At 31.0% G+C, this 15568-nt stretch overlaps 1 protein-coding gene across 1 annotated transcript in view; it reads right to left on the bottom strand.

Moving 5' to 3' along the window:
• Positions 1 to 932: 932 nt before the first annotated feature.
• Positions 933 to 15568, bottom strand: part of LOC134252407 (uncharacterized) — a 33911-nt gene continuing 19275 nt past the window's right edge. The window contains exons 12-30 of the mRNA XM_062734879.1: positions 14246 to 14370; positions 12550 to 12723; positions 12166 to 12270; positions 11934 to 12080; positions 11588 to 11696; positions 11065 to 11303; positions 10139 to 10960; positions 9526 to 9973; positions 9016 to 9236; positions 8496 to 8732; positions 8211 to 8381; positions 7799 to 7959; positions 6612 to 7335; positions 5634 to 5766; positions 4283 to 4515; positions 3821 to 3995; positions 2436 to 3710; positions 1686 to 1780; positions 933 to 1254 (exon numbers count right to left, since the gene is read on the bottom strand). Of these exons, the coding sequence (XP_062590863.1) occupies positions 1081 to 1254; positions 1686 to 1780; positions 2436 to 3710; positions 3821 to 3995; positions 4283 to 4515; positions 5634 to 5766; positions 6612 to 7335; positions 7799 to 7959; positions 8211 to 8381; positions 8496 to 8732; positions 9016 to 9236; positions 9526 to 9973; positions 10139 to 10960; positions 11065 to 11303; positions 11588 to 11696; positions 11934 to 12080; positions 12166 to 12270; positions 12550 to 12723; positions 14246 to 14370 (5768 nt within the window). The 3' untranslated portion in view covers positions 933 to 1080. The remainder of the gene's footprint in view (positions 1255 to 1685; positions 1781 to 2435; positions 3711 to 3820; positions 3996 to 4282; positions 4516 to 5633; positions 5767 to 6611; positions 7336 to 7798; positions 7960 to 8210; positions 8382 to 8495; positions 8733 to 9015; positions 9237 to 9525; positions 9974 to 10138; positions 10961 to 11064; positions 11304 to 11587; positions 11697 to 11933; positions 12081 to 12165; positions 12271 to 12549; positions 12724 to 14245; positions 14371 to 15568) is intronic.

Genomic DNA, 15568 nt, shown 5'->3' with positions numbered 1-15568 from the left:
AATTTTCTAGAATGGCGATTCTTTTAGCTAGTCCAGCAAAAATGGCGAAAAGCATATAATACCGTTATACGCCAACACAGTTAAAGGGGTTTGATAACATCAAGGAACCAATACTTGGACCTTTATCTTTAAACAAGAGCAAAGTTTTTGAGGGACCGTGTGAAATTTTAAAGTTAACAAGACCGGCAATTTATTTATTATCGTATGGATTTTATTCAACTTATTCAACTTCATAGAAATTGATCAGGCAATTTTAGTCAATGCAAATGGAAAATTAATTAAGAAAATTCCATTCAATCCTTTTTGACACAAGATCAATATGTTTCAAAACATTTTAGCATGAATGTGTTTTGTTTCTACTAATTGGGTTTGTTGTTCAATCACTTGTGAATAAATAATGCATGGTACGCAGTAAATTGACCCCCTCCCAGGGGACTTTTAACCTTTGATACCTGTATGTGAAAATTTGACATTTTTCAGTGCCTGAGCCCATTAATTGTATAAATGAACTCTTCAATGGTTTCTTTTTTATGCAAAAGGATCGAAGATCAATGTTCAAAGACTATGTTTATTTTCAAATAAGTTAAACTAATAACACCCAAATGACACGTACATTTGTTAAGTAAGTTATGGAGGAAGCAGACCATATCAATTTACATCGTTAATCAAACAAAATGGAATTAATAGTGACAGAAACATGAAACAATTGACTGATGATAAAAATTATGATGTATATCAAATTATGTAAAGTAAATTTTTAATGTTCATTTGATTTGTTTGATTATAAAGCCCAATACTAAATGTTGCATTGAAAAAGAAAGGGGGAAATTGAAATTGACCAAATTTGTTTTATTACTAAAATCAGACAATAACTTTTTTCATAAGATTCTTCCAATTGCAATTTTTTGCAACTGGAAACTTCTATGTTTTTTCCCCAGTTCTTAAGGTGTCCAAATCGCTGAGGACAGTACATTTTCCCTCATGTTCTACTAAAAAGCATCTACATGCATGCCTTCATAAAATTAAAATTGGGGATAAATTATTATATTTTTACTTCAAATATCGTTGAATGATATAGTTTTAGAACACAAAGTAAGGCTGAGGCAATTTCTTTTTTCTATTTTCAGTATCAAGTGAAATCAGAATATTCCCTGGAGTCTCCACGCGAGGAAAAATTTCTCTGTCGAATCTCTGAGTTTTTCTAAACAGTGTTGAAAATTCTCTCTCGTCCCCCATTGGTGTATCTGTGAATTCCTATATAAATATATGACATTTCAATAGTAATCTACAAAATAAGTTGTTCCTTGACGACATTTTATATAGTAGAAATTACACAAGTCATTTAAAGTGTTTTTTTGATAATGTTTTAGCTGAATGCAGATGTATTTCATACCATTTCATAGACCTTTTTTCCAACTGCTTATTACCGAGGGTTCATAAGCAAAGCTAACGATTGAAAAACTGACGTCATCTCGTTTATAAAAGATTTGTTTACTGGCCCTAATCATCTAAATTCAGTAAAACAACTAAATGTGAAATACATGTTCTTCCAATCTTTACCACGAAGGCAAATATGTAATATTACTAGTATTTCACCATTCTCTTTTATAGCAATATCTTTTGGGATTTCTGGTTTCCCCTTAAGCAGTTTAATTATAAACCAAAAAGTGACCTTTATGCTGTACCTTTGTTGCTGGGAAATCATCGAAAACGTCTCGGATAAGTTTCAATATGTTTGAGGCATCAATTTGCGAAAACATTCGGGCTTTCAGTCGGATTTCTGTAAGAAAAAATGTTTCAAGCAATTCTTTGAAATAGGAATTCCATTTATCAAATGAATTTTAGAAAAAACAGATTATGTAAATGAGGGACTACGTTAGAAATGTGACAGAACAAGATTTTTGTTGATACAGGGGCAAATCTGACCAATGTTTTATTATTCATACCGTTATACGTTTTTATTTCAACATAATTCTAATACATAATACCTTAAACCAATGGTCAGATACATAGCAATTCTAAAGAAGCGTACTGATTATTCTGTGTAATTGATAAGACATTAATTTAATGATTTTAATTAAGAAAATATTTATATTGAAGTGTGCGGAGTTTCATTGAAATTAAATGGAAATATGAAAAACAACTCAAGAAAATTTAAATGACTCTACTGGATTATTTTATAATTAGTTATCACCGTTCACTCGGGGATACACTTGTTATCAAGTCAAATATATTTTAAAATTGAAAATAATTTAATGATTTAGGTAGGGATTTTTGAAATATAGATTTGAGAAATTCAAAAGATATAAATTTCTTTTTACTTTTATTTATTTTAATAAAACTTTAATCATCATCACTTGCTAGCATACAAATTGGAAAACCTCATGAAATAAAATAATTATAAATGCTAAGATAAAAGCCATTAATCTTCTTACCCTCTCTATCTTGCGATTCTTTTGACTTCTTTTTTTCTTTCATGATCACGCCAAAAACGGTCCTAACTGACTTCTTTAACATGTCAAAAATTCCATATATATCCCCAAGCTGTGCAGTTTCTTGGCGAACATGGGAAATACTTGTATTCAGAATGGCGGCAAATACAGTAATAAGAGTAAATATCACAAACAAGACATAGGTAAAATAGTACACCTGTGCAAAATATGGTGCAGCAAGTGACATGCGCTGGAGAGAGTTCTTTCCTATTAGGGCATTTGTAAGCGTTGTCCAGGCCTGAAATATGCTTTGATATTCCATTAAATTTCTTCCGAACAAAAGATAACCGCTTATAACAAAACCTGAGAAGATGATCACAAACACAATTCCAAAACTGATTAACTCATTTGCTGCCCCCGTTATAACAGATACAATTTCAGTAAATTTCTTATTATATCCCATAATCCTGATAATTCTCAACGTTGCTGTAAAAACAAGCACTGCTACAACTGCGTTGTAGGTTTGGTCCCAGATGACAATATGATTAAAGTTTACAAATCGGTCTTCACCATAATTTCCTAAATCATCATAAAAGATGTCCATTGCCTTATTAGCATATGACATTCTTGTTACATATATTCCAATTGCTGAGTATCCAAGCACCAAACAAACTGAATCAACAATATTCCATGTCATCTTTAAAAAAAGCCAAATGCCTTCTTTTCGAATGACCCTCACCGTTTGAACTGTTAGCGCAATTTGATAAATAAAGAACATTATATAACAAGCAAGTGAATATGTTCCTAAACTATCTAAAGAAAGAAGCGGTCGAAAAGGTCTAATTTCAACCCAGTTAAACACTCCACCTGTTTCAGTTGTTTCACTGCTAAAGGTAATATAAGTAAACAAGTGAGTGTTTCCATTGTATAAAGTGAACTCAACAAAAATGGCTCTTGTACCCCTGTCAATCCAATTATGTTTTCTAATTTCATCAATCATCATTTTCGCTGTTTCAAGGTTTTTAGTAAACTTAAGGATGTATCCTCCACCGCCATACGTGGCATATTCTCCCATAAAAGGAGATCCCCAAATATCACTGGATTTTGTGAACTTCCATGCATCTGCAGTGATTTCACTATTTTTGTAAGCTAATGTCTCACAAACTGACGCGTTGTACGTAGTCCATCCCACACAATATTTGTCTTCATCCTCCTCATATTCGTTGTACATTTCAACACAAACGTGGGACCAAGTCAGCTTATAGTAGTCGCATTCAACTAAAGGAAAAATGATTTCAATCTAGCATAGATAATTGTATTCATTTATTCATTTTCTTTTAGTTTTAAAATCAATTTGGCGTTTGAGATAAACATTATTTATACTGTACCTTTCTTCATTCTAACTTGTCGAATCCGACCGGGACCAACTCGTATATTAGCCATATCTCCAAACCACATTTTATCAATAGAATTTAAATTCAAATTTGCATAATTCTTTGTTGGATAGTAAATAGGGATAAAAACTGTATCCATCCAATTATAAAAATCTTCCGTTTTGTTCATCTACAAAAAAAAGTTAGAATTAACTGAAAATCCCAGGCTCCGAGAATTTAAAAACCCGGAGAAGAAAGCATTCAGGTATCAGATATATATACTTTTCATGAATGCAAACTCATTGTTACTTTGCAAATCTTGAATTTTTGAATGGGGCAAAAAAAAAAAAAAAAATAAGCATCAATTACTTAAAAAAATCTAAATTCGTGAGACAATTTCATGTTTGTTAACATTACAAGATATTAGAATGACTGTTGTAGTAATTTATTAAGGAAATTAATTAACATTTACATTACCTTTGACTTTGTTTCTTGGAATAAATAATTGTGTATGTTCGTCTTTAAATGATACGACCTCTGGTCTCTTTCAATGAAACTGATGCTATACATTATGAAAATGAATAAAGCGTAAAAGAATAAGGTGAATAAGGCCTCTTTTGCGTGCATTTCCTGTTTCCTTTTTTCTTTCAACTTCTGCATGTTATTTTGGGTATTTTCTACATTTGGTTTCATCAAGTCGTGGAGAAAAACTACAGAAAATTAAAAAAAAAAGAAAATGAAAAAAGAAAGAGAAAATCAATGCGATATAATAAAGTACGTAAAATTTAGATACATAAACTAAACAGTGATCATTCTCAAAAAGTCAATTTAAAATGTAATTGTATCAGCTGTTGACTGTTATAGGTCTGGGAAATAAATGGGAAAAAAATGTATTGTGAACGGAGCAAACACGGACCTCTAATTATAAAGGTAAAATCAGTGGTGCAGATGAGTAAGCATCCTTTGCCTTCGTGTCACATATTAGCAAACAAAAAAATTTTCTATCAATATTGCCCTACATTTTTTATGGAGGACGTCCTTCAACATCCGACCCAGCCAGAGATTAAATATACAATAATGACATTGTACAAATCACAGAAAGTTCGAAATACTGACTTCAAACAAGATATTTATATATTAGTTCGACCGACTTATTTGTCAATAGCTTGCCTCGTTGTAGAAATTGTTCGGACGTAGAAAATACTCTTATGTATAGAATCAAATGGGAGATAAAATTCTCAAAGACAGTTGATTGCTACATGAATATGGTAAGATGACAAGAGAAAAGATGAAGTCATCGTGATTATCATGTTTATCATTACGTCGAGTAATATCCTTGCAATCAATGCTGCGCCGCATCAAACATAAGGCGAATACAAATAGTTCCTCGTCAAGCGCCCGGTAATAAAAAGCCACGAGTCTTTCCCACAAGTCCAAAAAACCGGGTTGTTAGTACCGTAAAGAACACTCACTGCTCCCTGGGCAAGATTATAAACACTGGTATTTTTTTTAATGAGAAAACCAAGCACTTTTATAATATCAATATCAGAGCAAATGATTTGATTTAAAGCAATAAGAGTGCATATGACCCAGGAGAATGTATGCACAAACAATTATTTACGAATTTAATGTTTATTTTTACCACAATATGTTTGTTGTCATCAAACTATTCAGTGATTTTTTTTGTCTAGCCCATATTTATTTTAATTATACGAAAATTTATCTCTTTTAAATTTATCTCTTTTAAATTTTATTGCAAGTTAAAACCAGGCATTTCAAGTAGACATTATTTTGGAAATACATGCAGATAGAGTTTTAAGTTACATACCAATGTCACTTCTTTTGACTCCTCCTTTAAATAGAGAAACTGTTTTCTTGAGTTCTTCAACAGACACTGAAGGTACCTCGCCATCTGGAGACCTTTTGAAGAGTAGAGCTAATATAACAGCAACTAACATTACCTGCAAACAAACAGAATTCATAGATAAAGCTAAGGTATAGTTAATACTAAAATTTAAATTTTTTATGCTGCAATTTTTCATACATAAAAAGTTTGTTAATTTTACTAAAATTTTAAAAGAAATCATCAATTAAAAAATTCTTTGATAGTTAAATTCTTAAAATAACTAGAAGGATTATTTTATATAAAAACATGTCTCCAGTACAAATCAAATAAAACCTTAAAATTCAAATTATTCAGATAGTTGTATTGTAATACACACCAGACGATTAATATTAATAAAAATTAGAACGTTTTGGCCTGCAAAAGTTTTCCTTTATATAAAGTATATAATATATTGCCATTTATGCTAGAGCTTGGATATAAGCTGTATATATTTAATCATTTTTTCAGCAAAATGAAATTTTTTCCGATAATTAAAAATATCACAATGCGATAAAACTTAGATCCAAAACTTTCATGTTTTCTTGTCTTTGAAATCAAGTGTTTAGCCAATAAACTTTGAAGGTACAAACAAGTGTTTTAGAAGAATAAAATAATTTTTAAAAAGGAAAATGCCACTTTGTCGTTAAAAAGGCATTGAAAATTCCATCAATCTCGTCTCATTTTAGTAATATGCTATGCTAGAGCTTTTGCTGTTTTACTTTTAAAAAATATCAATGAAAACAATCCATCTTCCAAAAATCATGAATTTGGATTTAAGTTTTTTCTCCAGTCATTAAAAAGGAAAAATGATGATTTTTCATCAAGAAACTCGACTTTACATACCCTCACCCTTCTAATTTGGAAGCTTCTAACTTGCGTATAACTTGAAACATAGATTTATCCCAAACTTAGCAAAAATACCTTTAGAGGATCAACAATGAAAAAGGATTCCAAGAAGTTTAAAACAAAGGTCGTAAGCCAGTCTGCTGATTTTGCTTTTCCCCACTGCATGCTTATCAAAAATAGGTAAAACGTAGATCCTAAAATGGCAAGTATGTTTACTGTCCACGCTATATAAACTGTCCAGTGCGGCAATGGCAGACGATTTCTTAGAAATGGATCGTCCAAAGAAGAATCTTCACTTGCAGAGTTTTTGTTCATCTCCATGGCTTTTGAAATATTTTCATTTAATTGTTCAACTTTATATTTATCTTTATGATTGATCATTTGCTTTTGACGACTCTTCCTGTAGATTAATACAACAAATATAATAGGAAAGGTAGTGATTGCAATACTTTGGATCGAGATGATTAGATTGGTCATAGAAAACCTCAGATGTCCAATTTTGATTTCACCAACATCTTGTTCCTCTTCGGAGGATTTGAAGAATATGGCATTTGTAAGCATGGCTAGGAACAAAAATGATGTAAGGCAAACAAGCCTTTGTACTCTCGTGAAGTTGCTTCGTTCTGGTCTGATGAATATTGACAACCAGAGATGGTTTTCAGTGACGCTCTTTTGTGCATGCTGGGAAAACAGATTAATAAACGAGAGAAGACTTTCTTGTTCACAAACAGGAATGGTATATTCCACCGCACTATCATCGTGATCTAGGGACAGCCATCGCTCACAAAGGAAAACGTATCTAATGATAAAAAAACATTCATTTTAAAAAGATCTTTTGCAAACATCAATAGTGTGTAAAAGATAGAAGAATATTAACCTTTGCTGTCATCATGGATATCGCAAGGCTGATTAAAAATGAATGAAAAATCTACGAGACCTAAACAGTTAAAGTCCCTGGATAATCTTTTTAATGATTTTGTAAAAACTCTCTTTAAATGAAGGAATGTTTAACTTATCATTGCTTATTTGAATGTGTCTTTTTCACATAAATTCCCATCACCCATTTCCAAAATATGCATTGTGTAAACTAAAATTAAAAATAAAATTGAGAAAAAAGTATAAAAATGTGAAAAGATTAAACTTGATGAACATATAAGGATATATAGCAAAAGATGGCGATTATATAAGATACAACGTACACGGATAAGATAAACAAAATAAGGTACCTTTTGGGGTCCTTGGTAAATTATATCGTATTTTACCTTTTGCGTGTTTGCACATCATCAATGACGACTTTGTTCAGGTACCAGCTCTGAAAATCCCCTGACCCTGCGTTGTCGTGCGATATTTGTAAGCAAGTTAAATCACCGAGTGAAAATTCTGTTCCCATGAAAAAATGTTTGATGCTTGACGTTTGGAATCCCTTGAAGATCATGAAACATATAAAAATAGGTTAATTTGAGAATTCTAAATTTTGGGCATGTTAATTGTTATATCAAATTAATATATTACTTGATAATATTATTTTACTTCTATCTGGATCTATTATTTAATATATAATTCATTTTAATCAAAATTTTCCATAATCAATATAAAAAAATTAAGCTATGACAATTATTTTAAATGTAGTTTCACCATGTAATGAAAGATACATGAGGAATACTCCCTACAAACCTCCGAAATTCCGTCTGTGAGCTGGCGAACCTCGGTGTTAAGTTCCTCACCCATCAAAACAAAGCTGACGTTAGACTTTGTACCTGCACCTCTCCTCATGCCGGTATGAACGGATATCAAATAGAAATATTTGTCTGAAGCATCACTGTCCGCCAAGAAATTGACAGTCCACTTGAATAAATCAATATGAATTTTTAAAATAAAATTAAAAAAAAATTAAAATACATGCAATTAGAATTTTTTCACGTAGAAAATGAAAGGTACGTACAATAATACAAGAGATACCTTTTCTAGATCCAGCTTATCCTTTTTTCTTAGGAACACGAATAAGATGATTGCTATGATGAAGAGACCAATCAGAGTGCCATATACTGCAGCATTCTCAGGATCCATCCTGCTCCAGACGACATCCCAGTGTATAACGTTAGGAGGCACGTAAAACGTAGTGGCAAATATGGATCCACTAGATTTTGTCTTCTGGCATCGACAGTTTGTCTCTTCCAAAGTGCTTGTATCTAGAACCTTAACATTATATACCCATTCAATAGCAATTAATTTAAAACTTTTTAAACGCAACAATTAATTTTATATTTGTTATTGGTGACAATGTATTAAAAAAACAATTTTTGTTTCAGAAATTTAATGCTTTCAAGAGGCTTTCCTTATTGTGTTTTTTTTCGCAGAAAATGTGGATGAGATTAGAAGCAGTAGATAATTATGATTCTTTTATGACTGAATTATCAATAAGATGAATTCAACCAAAATCTTATGAAAATATAGAAATCAATTGGAAAGTTTAACCAACCGTGCATCCAGTGGACACCCAAGCTTCTTCTTCTTCATCCCATGTCCGACAGGCAGTGGTCGCTATGGCTAAAGAAAAATTAGCAACGGACGGATTGAAGTCTGGTAGATCTGGTTCCTGCGTAGTAGCATCTGTTTTAGCAGATGTTAAAACCATTGTGGTTGTCTCATTTATAGTGTTGTCCACAGCCCTTCTTTTTCTTGATTTTGTTTCTGTCTTTGCTGAAAATGTAAAAGAAATGAATGAATAAAAAATGTTTAGTTATTTTGTATTCATTATCCAATTACCACCTTCCCACTCATTATTGTATAAAGTCATGATGAATACTCTTGACTAAAAGCAACTTAATATTTATTTTAATTTTTTAGACCGACATGTAATTTGTTTTACAATTTAGAATGAGAATCATATTTCAAAAGTCAAGATCACTAAGCCATGATATTTTGTATTCGTGTTCAAGACTATATATCTACTATAGAAGCTATATATATTAATACATATTGTATATACCTTCAACAGGTTGCAAACCAATAAAACAGGTCCCTTTGATACATGTATTGGGTGGAATGACAAGTCTGAACCCGTTCTCCGTCCAGTCCCGGACAGATAATAGTCTTTTCCAGTCATGCTTTTCTTCAGCTTCTCTTGGGTAATTTGTTTTGCTGACAAAAACTGTGTATAAAGTTAGGTTTTTGCTGTTGATGTCAATATTTTCTGGTTTAAAGTATAACATGATGGTATCGTCTTCATGTTTAACTTCCGTATTAAAATAGAAGAATCTTTCTGGATCTTTTGGAATTGTCTTTGGGGTGTATCGTTGCAAATAACGATATGAATTCTTATTTTTGAATTTAATAATCGGGGCTACTTTTCCATCTGTATTGACAGAAATTACTGAGGATGTTATCCCGGATGAACCATTTCCATACATGTAGGGGTTTTTCTTGATGACAGACACCTGAATACAAACAAAAAATCTTGTAAAAGACCATCTGCTTTATTTAACCCAATTAAAAAAACAACAAAATATACAAATTATATATATTGTGACTTGTGGTAATTTTGTGAATCAAATTAAGAGTTATTCTTTCTAAAGATAATGAGAAAAACATATCCACCTCACCTGCATTTTAACAACAGAATTTGCATTTGTCAATGAAGACGTTTTTGCATCGGAGGAATTCAATAAAGGTGAAACGGTGGCACTCAGTGTCTCATTCAGAAGCTCAGAGACAGTTGATAAATTTGTTGTAGTTTCAATAAATGTTGTGTTTAGCAATGGAAGCATGGTCGTGTTTGTAATTGTTGTCAGTAATGATGTTGACAACGGCTTTATTGATGATCCTGGTGTAGTTTCAGTTAATGTTGTGTTTAGCAATGGAAGCATGGTCGTGTTTGTAGTTGTTGTCAGCAATGACGTTGACAACGGCTTTATTGATGATCCTGGTGTAGTTTCAGTTAATGTTGTGTTTAGCGATGGAAGCATGGTCGTGTTTGTAGTTGTCAGTAATGATATTGATAATGGCTTTATTGATGATCCTGTTGTAGTTTCAGTTAATGTTATGTTTAACAATGAAAGTATGGTGTTGTTTGCAGTTGTCATTGATGTTGTTGATAATGGTTTTATTGATGATATTGCTGTTGGTTCCGACCCTGTAACATCCATTGGAGTCGTCATTTCGGTTGTTTCTGAGTTGTTCCAGAATGATGTTGTTTTGTTGATTGTATCTAATACATTGACATTTTCTTCAACTATTTCCAGTTGAATACCTTGATACTCGGACTGGTTCTTTAGTAAAACATCAGCTAGCGTGGTCTTTTCTGTCACCACAATAATATCTCCGCGGTGAAGTGTTTTAACTCCTTCTCCTACTTCTTGTTGCAATAATGAGATCTTTTCCATATCCCTTAAAGCTTTCTCGATTAGTTTTGCCGTCTTCTTTGCCTTAAAATGGAAAATGTGGTGTGTTTAATTTTTTTTTCCTTTAGTCAACAATAGAAATACAACATATAATTAACATATTACTAATTTCATAACATTTCACTAACAAATTTAGCCATTTCTCTTTGCTTTTCAATTCTCTTTTTTATCTTTGCAAAGCGTTTCCTGGCTTTTTCTCTCAAATCAACAGGATCCATTTTAATCGAAGGGTCTTCAAGTTGCGAATTTCTTTTATGCTCCTTTACAAGCTCTTCGTATACTGATTCCTCCGATATTTCTTCGTCAAGACTATATACTTCTTCGGGGATCAGTGAATCGATAAATTTGTCAAGGGATGTTAGAGTACCTGAAAATTTGAAGATAAGGAAGATGGTGACTACTTTGTTTACAATATTGTGCTAATTGAAATCAAAGACACTTAAAAACCCATATTAAATATAATCTATCTTTATTGTTTTTCTCCTTCAAATGCTTATCTGACAATAACCAGTAATATTACATTTTATATATATAATATATATAATTACGTTTAACTATTGAACGTATATCAAAGAATATACTGAGAAAGATAATCCTATAACATTTGCATATACCAAGTACAGCGAAAAGGAAAATGGCGTGTATACTCACTAGTGACAGCCCCCTCTATACTTTTGATACTCTCCACGGGAAACGGGACTACTTCTGCATTTTTAACTACGCTTTCCATTATTGTCTGTGCTACTTTAGTTGATTTTTCCTGTTTATTAATTATATTAGAACAATAAATGGACACAAAGACACAAACATTCTTCAAAAAAAAAAATCCCCAAGAAACATCGTTTTTTTTATAAATATAACCTTGCATCTTTTCTTAGTAACATGGTTGTGCATACTCAAATAATTAGAAATCGCGTTCTGTATATAAACTGAATGTCTAATCCTTCTAACTGATTGTATGATTCTTGGTTTATTCAATAAAAATAAAGTTACTTACTGCACTTTCTGTTGTGATGTACTTAGAATTACTGGAGACGGACATCAAAGTACCAGCTATCTGCTGGGCGTCAGTGGGATTGAATACTTTAGTGTTGTTTTCGGATGATACAGATTTTAGTAAGACTCCAGCCATTTCTTTGGCTTTCTATTTCAAATAAGGCAAAACATGTTTAAGCTTGATACTACGTTTTTGTATGAGTAGGAAATGAAGGACAGGCAATGTTCCATACCTCTTGATACAACTTAACCACAGGAGTTATAGGCTCTTCCTCGGGTTCCTCTTCGATGTCCACTAGATTTCCCTGTCCCTCTTCATTTTTATCTGAGATGTCTGGCTGCAGAATGAATATTGTATAGGATTGTAAAAGGTATTTTAAAACATAACGTTCAACCATGGGTGGTAAAATTTATCTATTAAATACAATTGAAAGAGATTTAAACACTATAAATGCAATGATGATCTTATGAATTTGAGATTTTTGATATGATTTTATAACATTACTGGCGAGATTTTTTTCTAAGAAGGTTATTTTCTTTCTCAAAAAATACCAAACGATCAATTTAAATTATAAAGAATATAATTTTAAATAGGGATATTGTTAATTTATGTATACCTCATTCGTTTCCTGTTGGAAATACGACAGGGCTGAACTTACAAGCCTAACAACTGCCATATCATTCCCTCCAGCTTCCGTTGTATTTAGAAGATTTGTGAAGGAATCAAAAAGTTTGTTTAAGCCTGCTGTGTCTTTGTCATCTTTAGGAAGTATGTTTTCTAGAGGTCTGACCTAAGTAACAGATATATACTAAATTAACTTTTTTATTCGGAAATATTCACAAGGATTTTTTGAGGAATTTAAATTTTCACGCTCAATAAACACGTAAAAAAAATTTAAATTAAATACATCCCAAAAGTATACTAAGTTTTATAATGATTTCTTTTTTTTTTAACTTAAAAAAAATAGTATAATATCCCGATATATCACTAAACATGAAATTTTAAATAAGGAAGTTCACAAAAAAAATATATGTCGATGGCAAAAATTATTAATGTCCTATTATTCTATCTCATTTTACATAAAAACCGATTTCCGTTAATTATCGGACCTAAACTAGTTATTTCCAATTTTTAAATACATCCCAAAAGTATACTAAGTTTTATAATGATTTCTTTTTTTTAACTTAAAAAAAATAGTATAATATCCCGATATATCACTAAACATGAAATTTTAAATAAGGAAGTTCACAAAAAAAATATATGTCGATCCAATCTTCTTCATCAGCAAAAATTATTAATGTCCTATGAATATTCTATCTCATTTTACATAAAAACCGATTTCCGTTAATTATCGGACCTAAACTAGTTATTTCCAATTTTTAAAAGCCAAATGTTCGGAAGGTTTGTCAAGATTTTTTTCCGAATACTTTACACAAATATTTATGAATATGATACATAAATAGTACCCCTGGAACAGCTGTACCAAAGGCGGAAGTAATTGACATAACCTGCGAGTAACCAACTCTTAATTCTTTTATTTACAAAGTACGAGAAAAAAAATAACGTAAATTCATCGAATCCCTTCTTTACTAAACCAATTTACAAAACATAGAATATTATCAACAACAACTGAACTTAGTAATGGAAAATGGTAAAGATAAAAATTAATCTACTAACAATATAAATCTGTTCAAAGGACATAAAACAGCCCCCTGGAAATTCTAGATGTTTAATCAGTTGCCTAAGTAGAATAAGCATCCTACATATATATATATGCATATGTTGGCCAGTCATATCTGCCGTTAGCCCTATGTATAAATATACGTGTAGTTGGAACATTCCGTTGTTCTCTGTATTTCAAAAATGCCACATAACTCGTATGGAAGATGTCATCGAAAATACTAACCAATGATATGTTAATGTATATTTGCTAACAAGGCCATTATATTCATCATAGAATTTTAAAAAGGCTTGTTGAAATGTTCAGTTATCAAGTTAAGATTGATATATTGCTCTGACTTCATCCTTTTTTTCCGAAGCTTTTTATACATAGACTGACAAATATGATGTATGTTGAGGTACACAGTTATCAACTTTATTCTCTGTATCATAGAGAATCTGGATGATCTGAAATGAAATTTCATTTAAAAAAACATACGAGATCTATTTGGATTAAAGCATTGTGAGTTAAAATTCTCATTTGCATTCTAGAGAAAACATACATTGATGGCAAATGACTTAGAATCCCCGAGGAACGTAATTTTGCACCATTTTATGCACCATTCAGAAAGGGAATTAATAATAAAACACACCCTGACGTAAGTAGTTGTCGTATTGGCATCCCCGAATCGATCAAATATGTATACTCTTATTTCCAGTGTATAGTTAAGTTCTTTTAGTCCGAGAGGTAGTTGCATATTGATGGCAGAACTTTCTCCTGAAAAGTGTGAAAGCATTAAAGCTGTAAATTATTAAACTTTCAAATTTATAATCGATTTATTAGATATCATTGCTAACAGTAAACAAGAGTGTCTCATCATTTTGATATGTTCGAATTATTTAAGAATAAAGAATAAGGCACATGTACAAGAAACAAGGTAACAAACAGTATTCAAGCTCAAATAATTACATTCAGTGTAATTTTCTTTATGAAATCCATTAGAAATCCACGACGTTCAAATTTCTATAACACACGCGAAACCTTGTCACCGTTAGAATACAAATTAGGAACTATGCATTTTCAATGCTCTAGGAACACCAAAATGTACATTGTTTTGACACAATTTAATAAAAAAAAAAAAAAAAAAAAAAAAAAAAAAAAAAAAAAAACCCTGTTAAATTGGTGTCTTCCCACTTAGCCAACATTTACCTCCTCTGTAAATTTCACGTATTGTTCGTGGATCGTGAAAAAATACAGGTAAAACACAGGTAAGTCGGTGTTGGCTAAGTGGGAATGGGGTGCAGGTGGAGAACAAAAGAAATAAATTACAGGTAGGCTATAGTCTGTTTTAGCTATATGCTGAATAAATAATATATAATTCTTATTAGGATAATATAAGATATTTAATTGTTTTCTCATAAATATTAAATTGTTTTTATGAAAATATATATTAAATTTTTTTTAATATATATTTTAAACTATGATTTTTTAAATATTTCATTATTTTTAAAACTATTTTAGATGTCTTCTTATTTCAAATATAAAATGAAAAAGAAATTCTCTTTCTCTAAAGAATTATATTTAATTATACCTGAACATTGATGTAAACATAAAATAATAAATGCTTACATTGAATTTTTTACATCTGAAAATATAAATATGAAAAACTAAGTTAATTTATTTTTAGAGATACATGCATATGTACTACTATACTTCAAATATTAAACTTTAAGAATTATTGTTTTCATCCTGGAAAAATAATTATGAAAACTAATTTTATTTTTTTTTTTAGAGATACATTTACCATATTTCCTACTTCTGTAAATTATTGATAATAATTATGCTGATCTAGTTTAGAAGATTCTTTAAAAAAAATCAATTATAATCATTTATAAAATAATTATATACATGTACTTAACTTGTTGGAGAAACGGTCTGTGGAGTAAACTTTTAAATTATGGAATTAAAGGCAAAT

This window comes from Saccostrea cucullata, unplaced genomic scaffold (assembly GCF_032062105.1).
Source record: "Saccostrea cucullata isolate Sc308-1 unplaced genomic scaffold, CSIRO_AGI_Scuc_v1 ctg45, whole genome shotgun sequence".
Classification (NCBI taxonomy): Eukaryota; Metazoa; Mollusca; class Bivalvia; order Ostreida; family Ostreidae; genus Saccostrea; species Saccostrea cuccullata.
The sequence above is the reverse complement of the archived record's forward strand: the minus strand, read 5'-3'. Positions and strand labels throughout refer to the sequence as shown.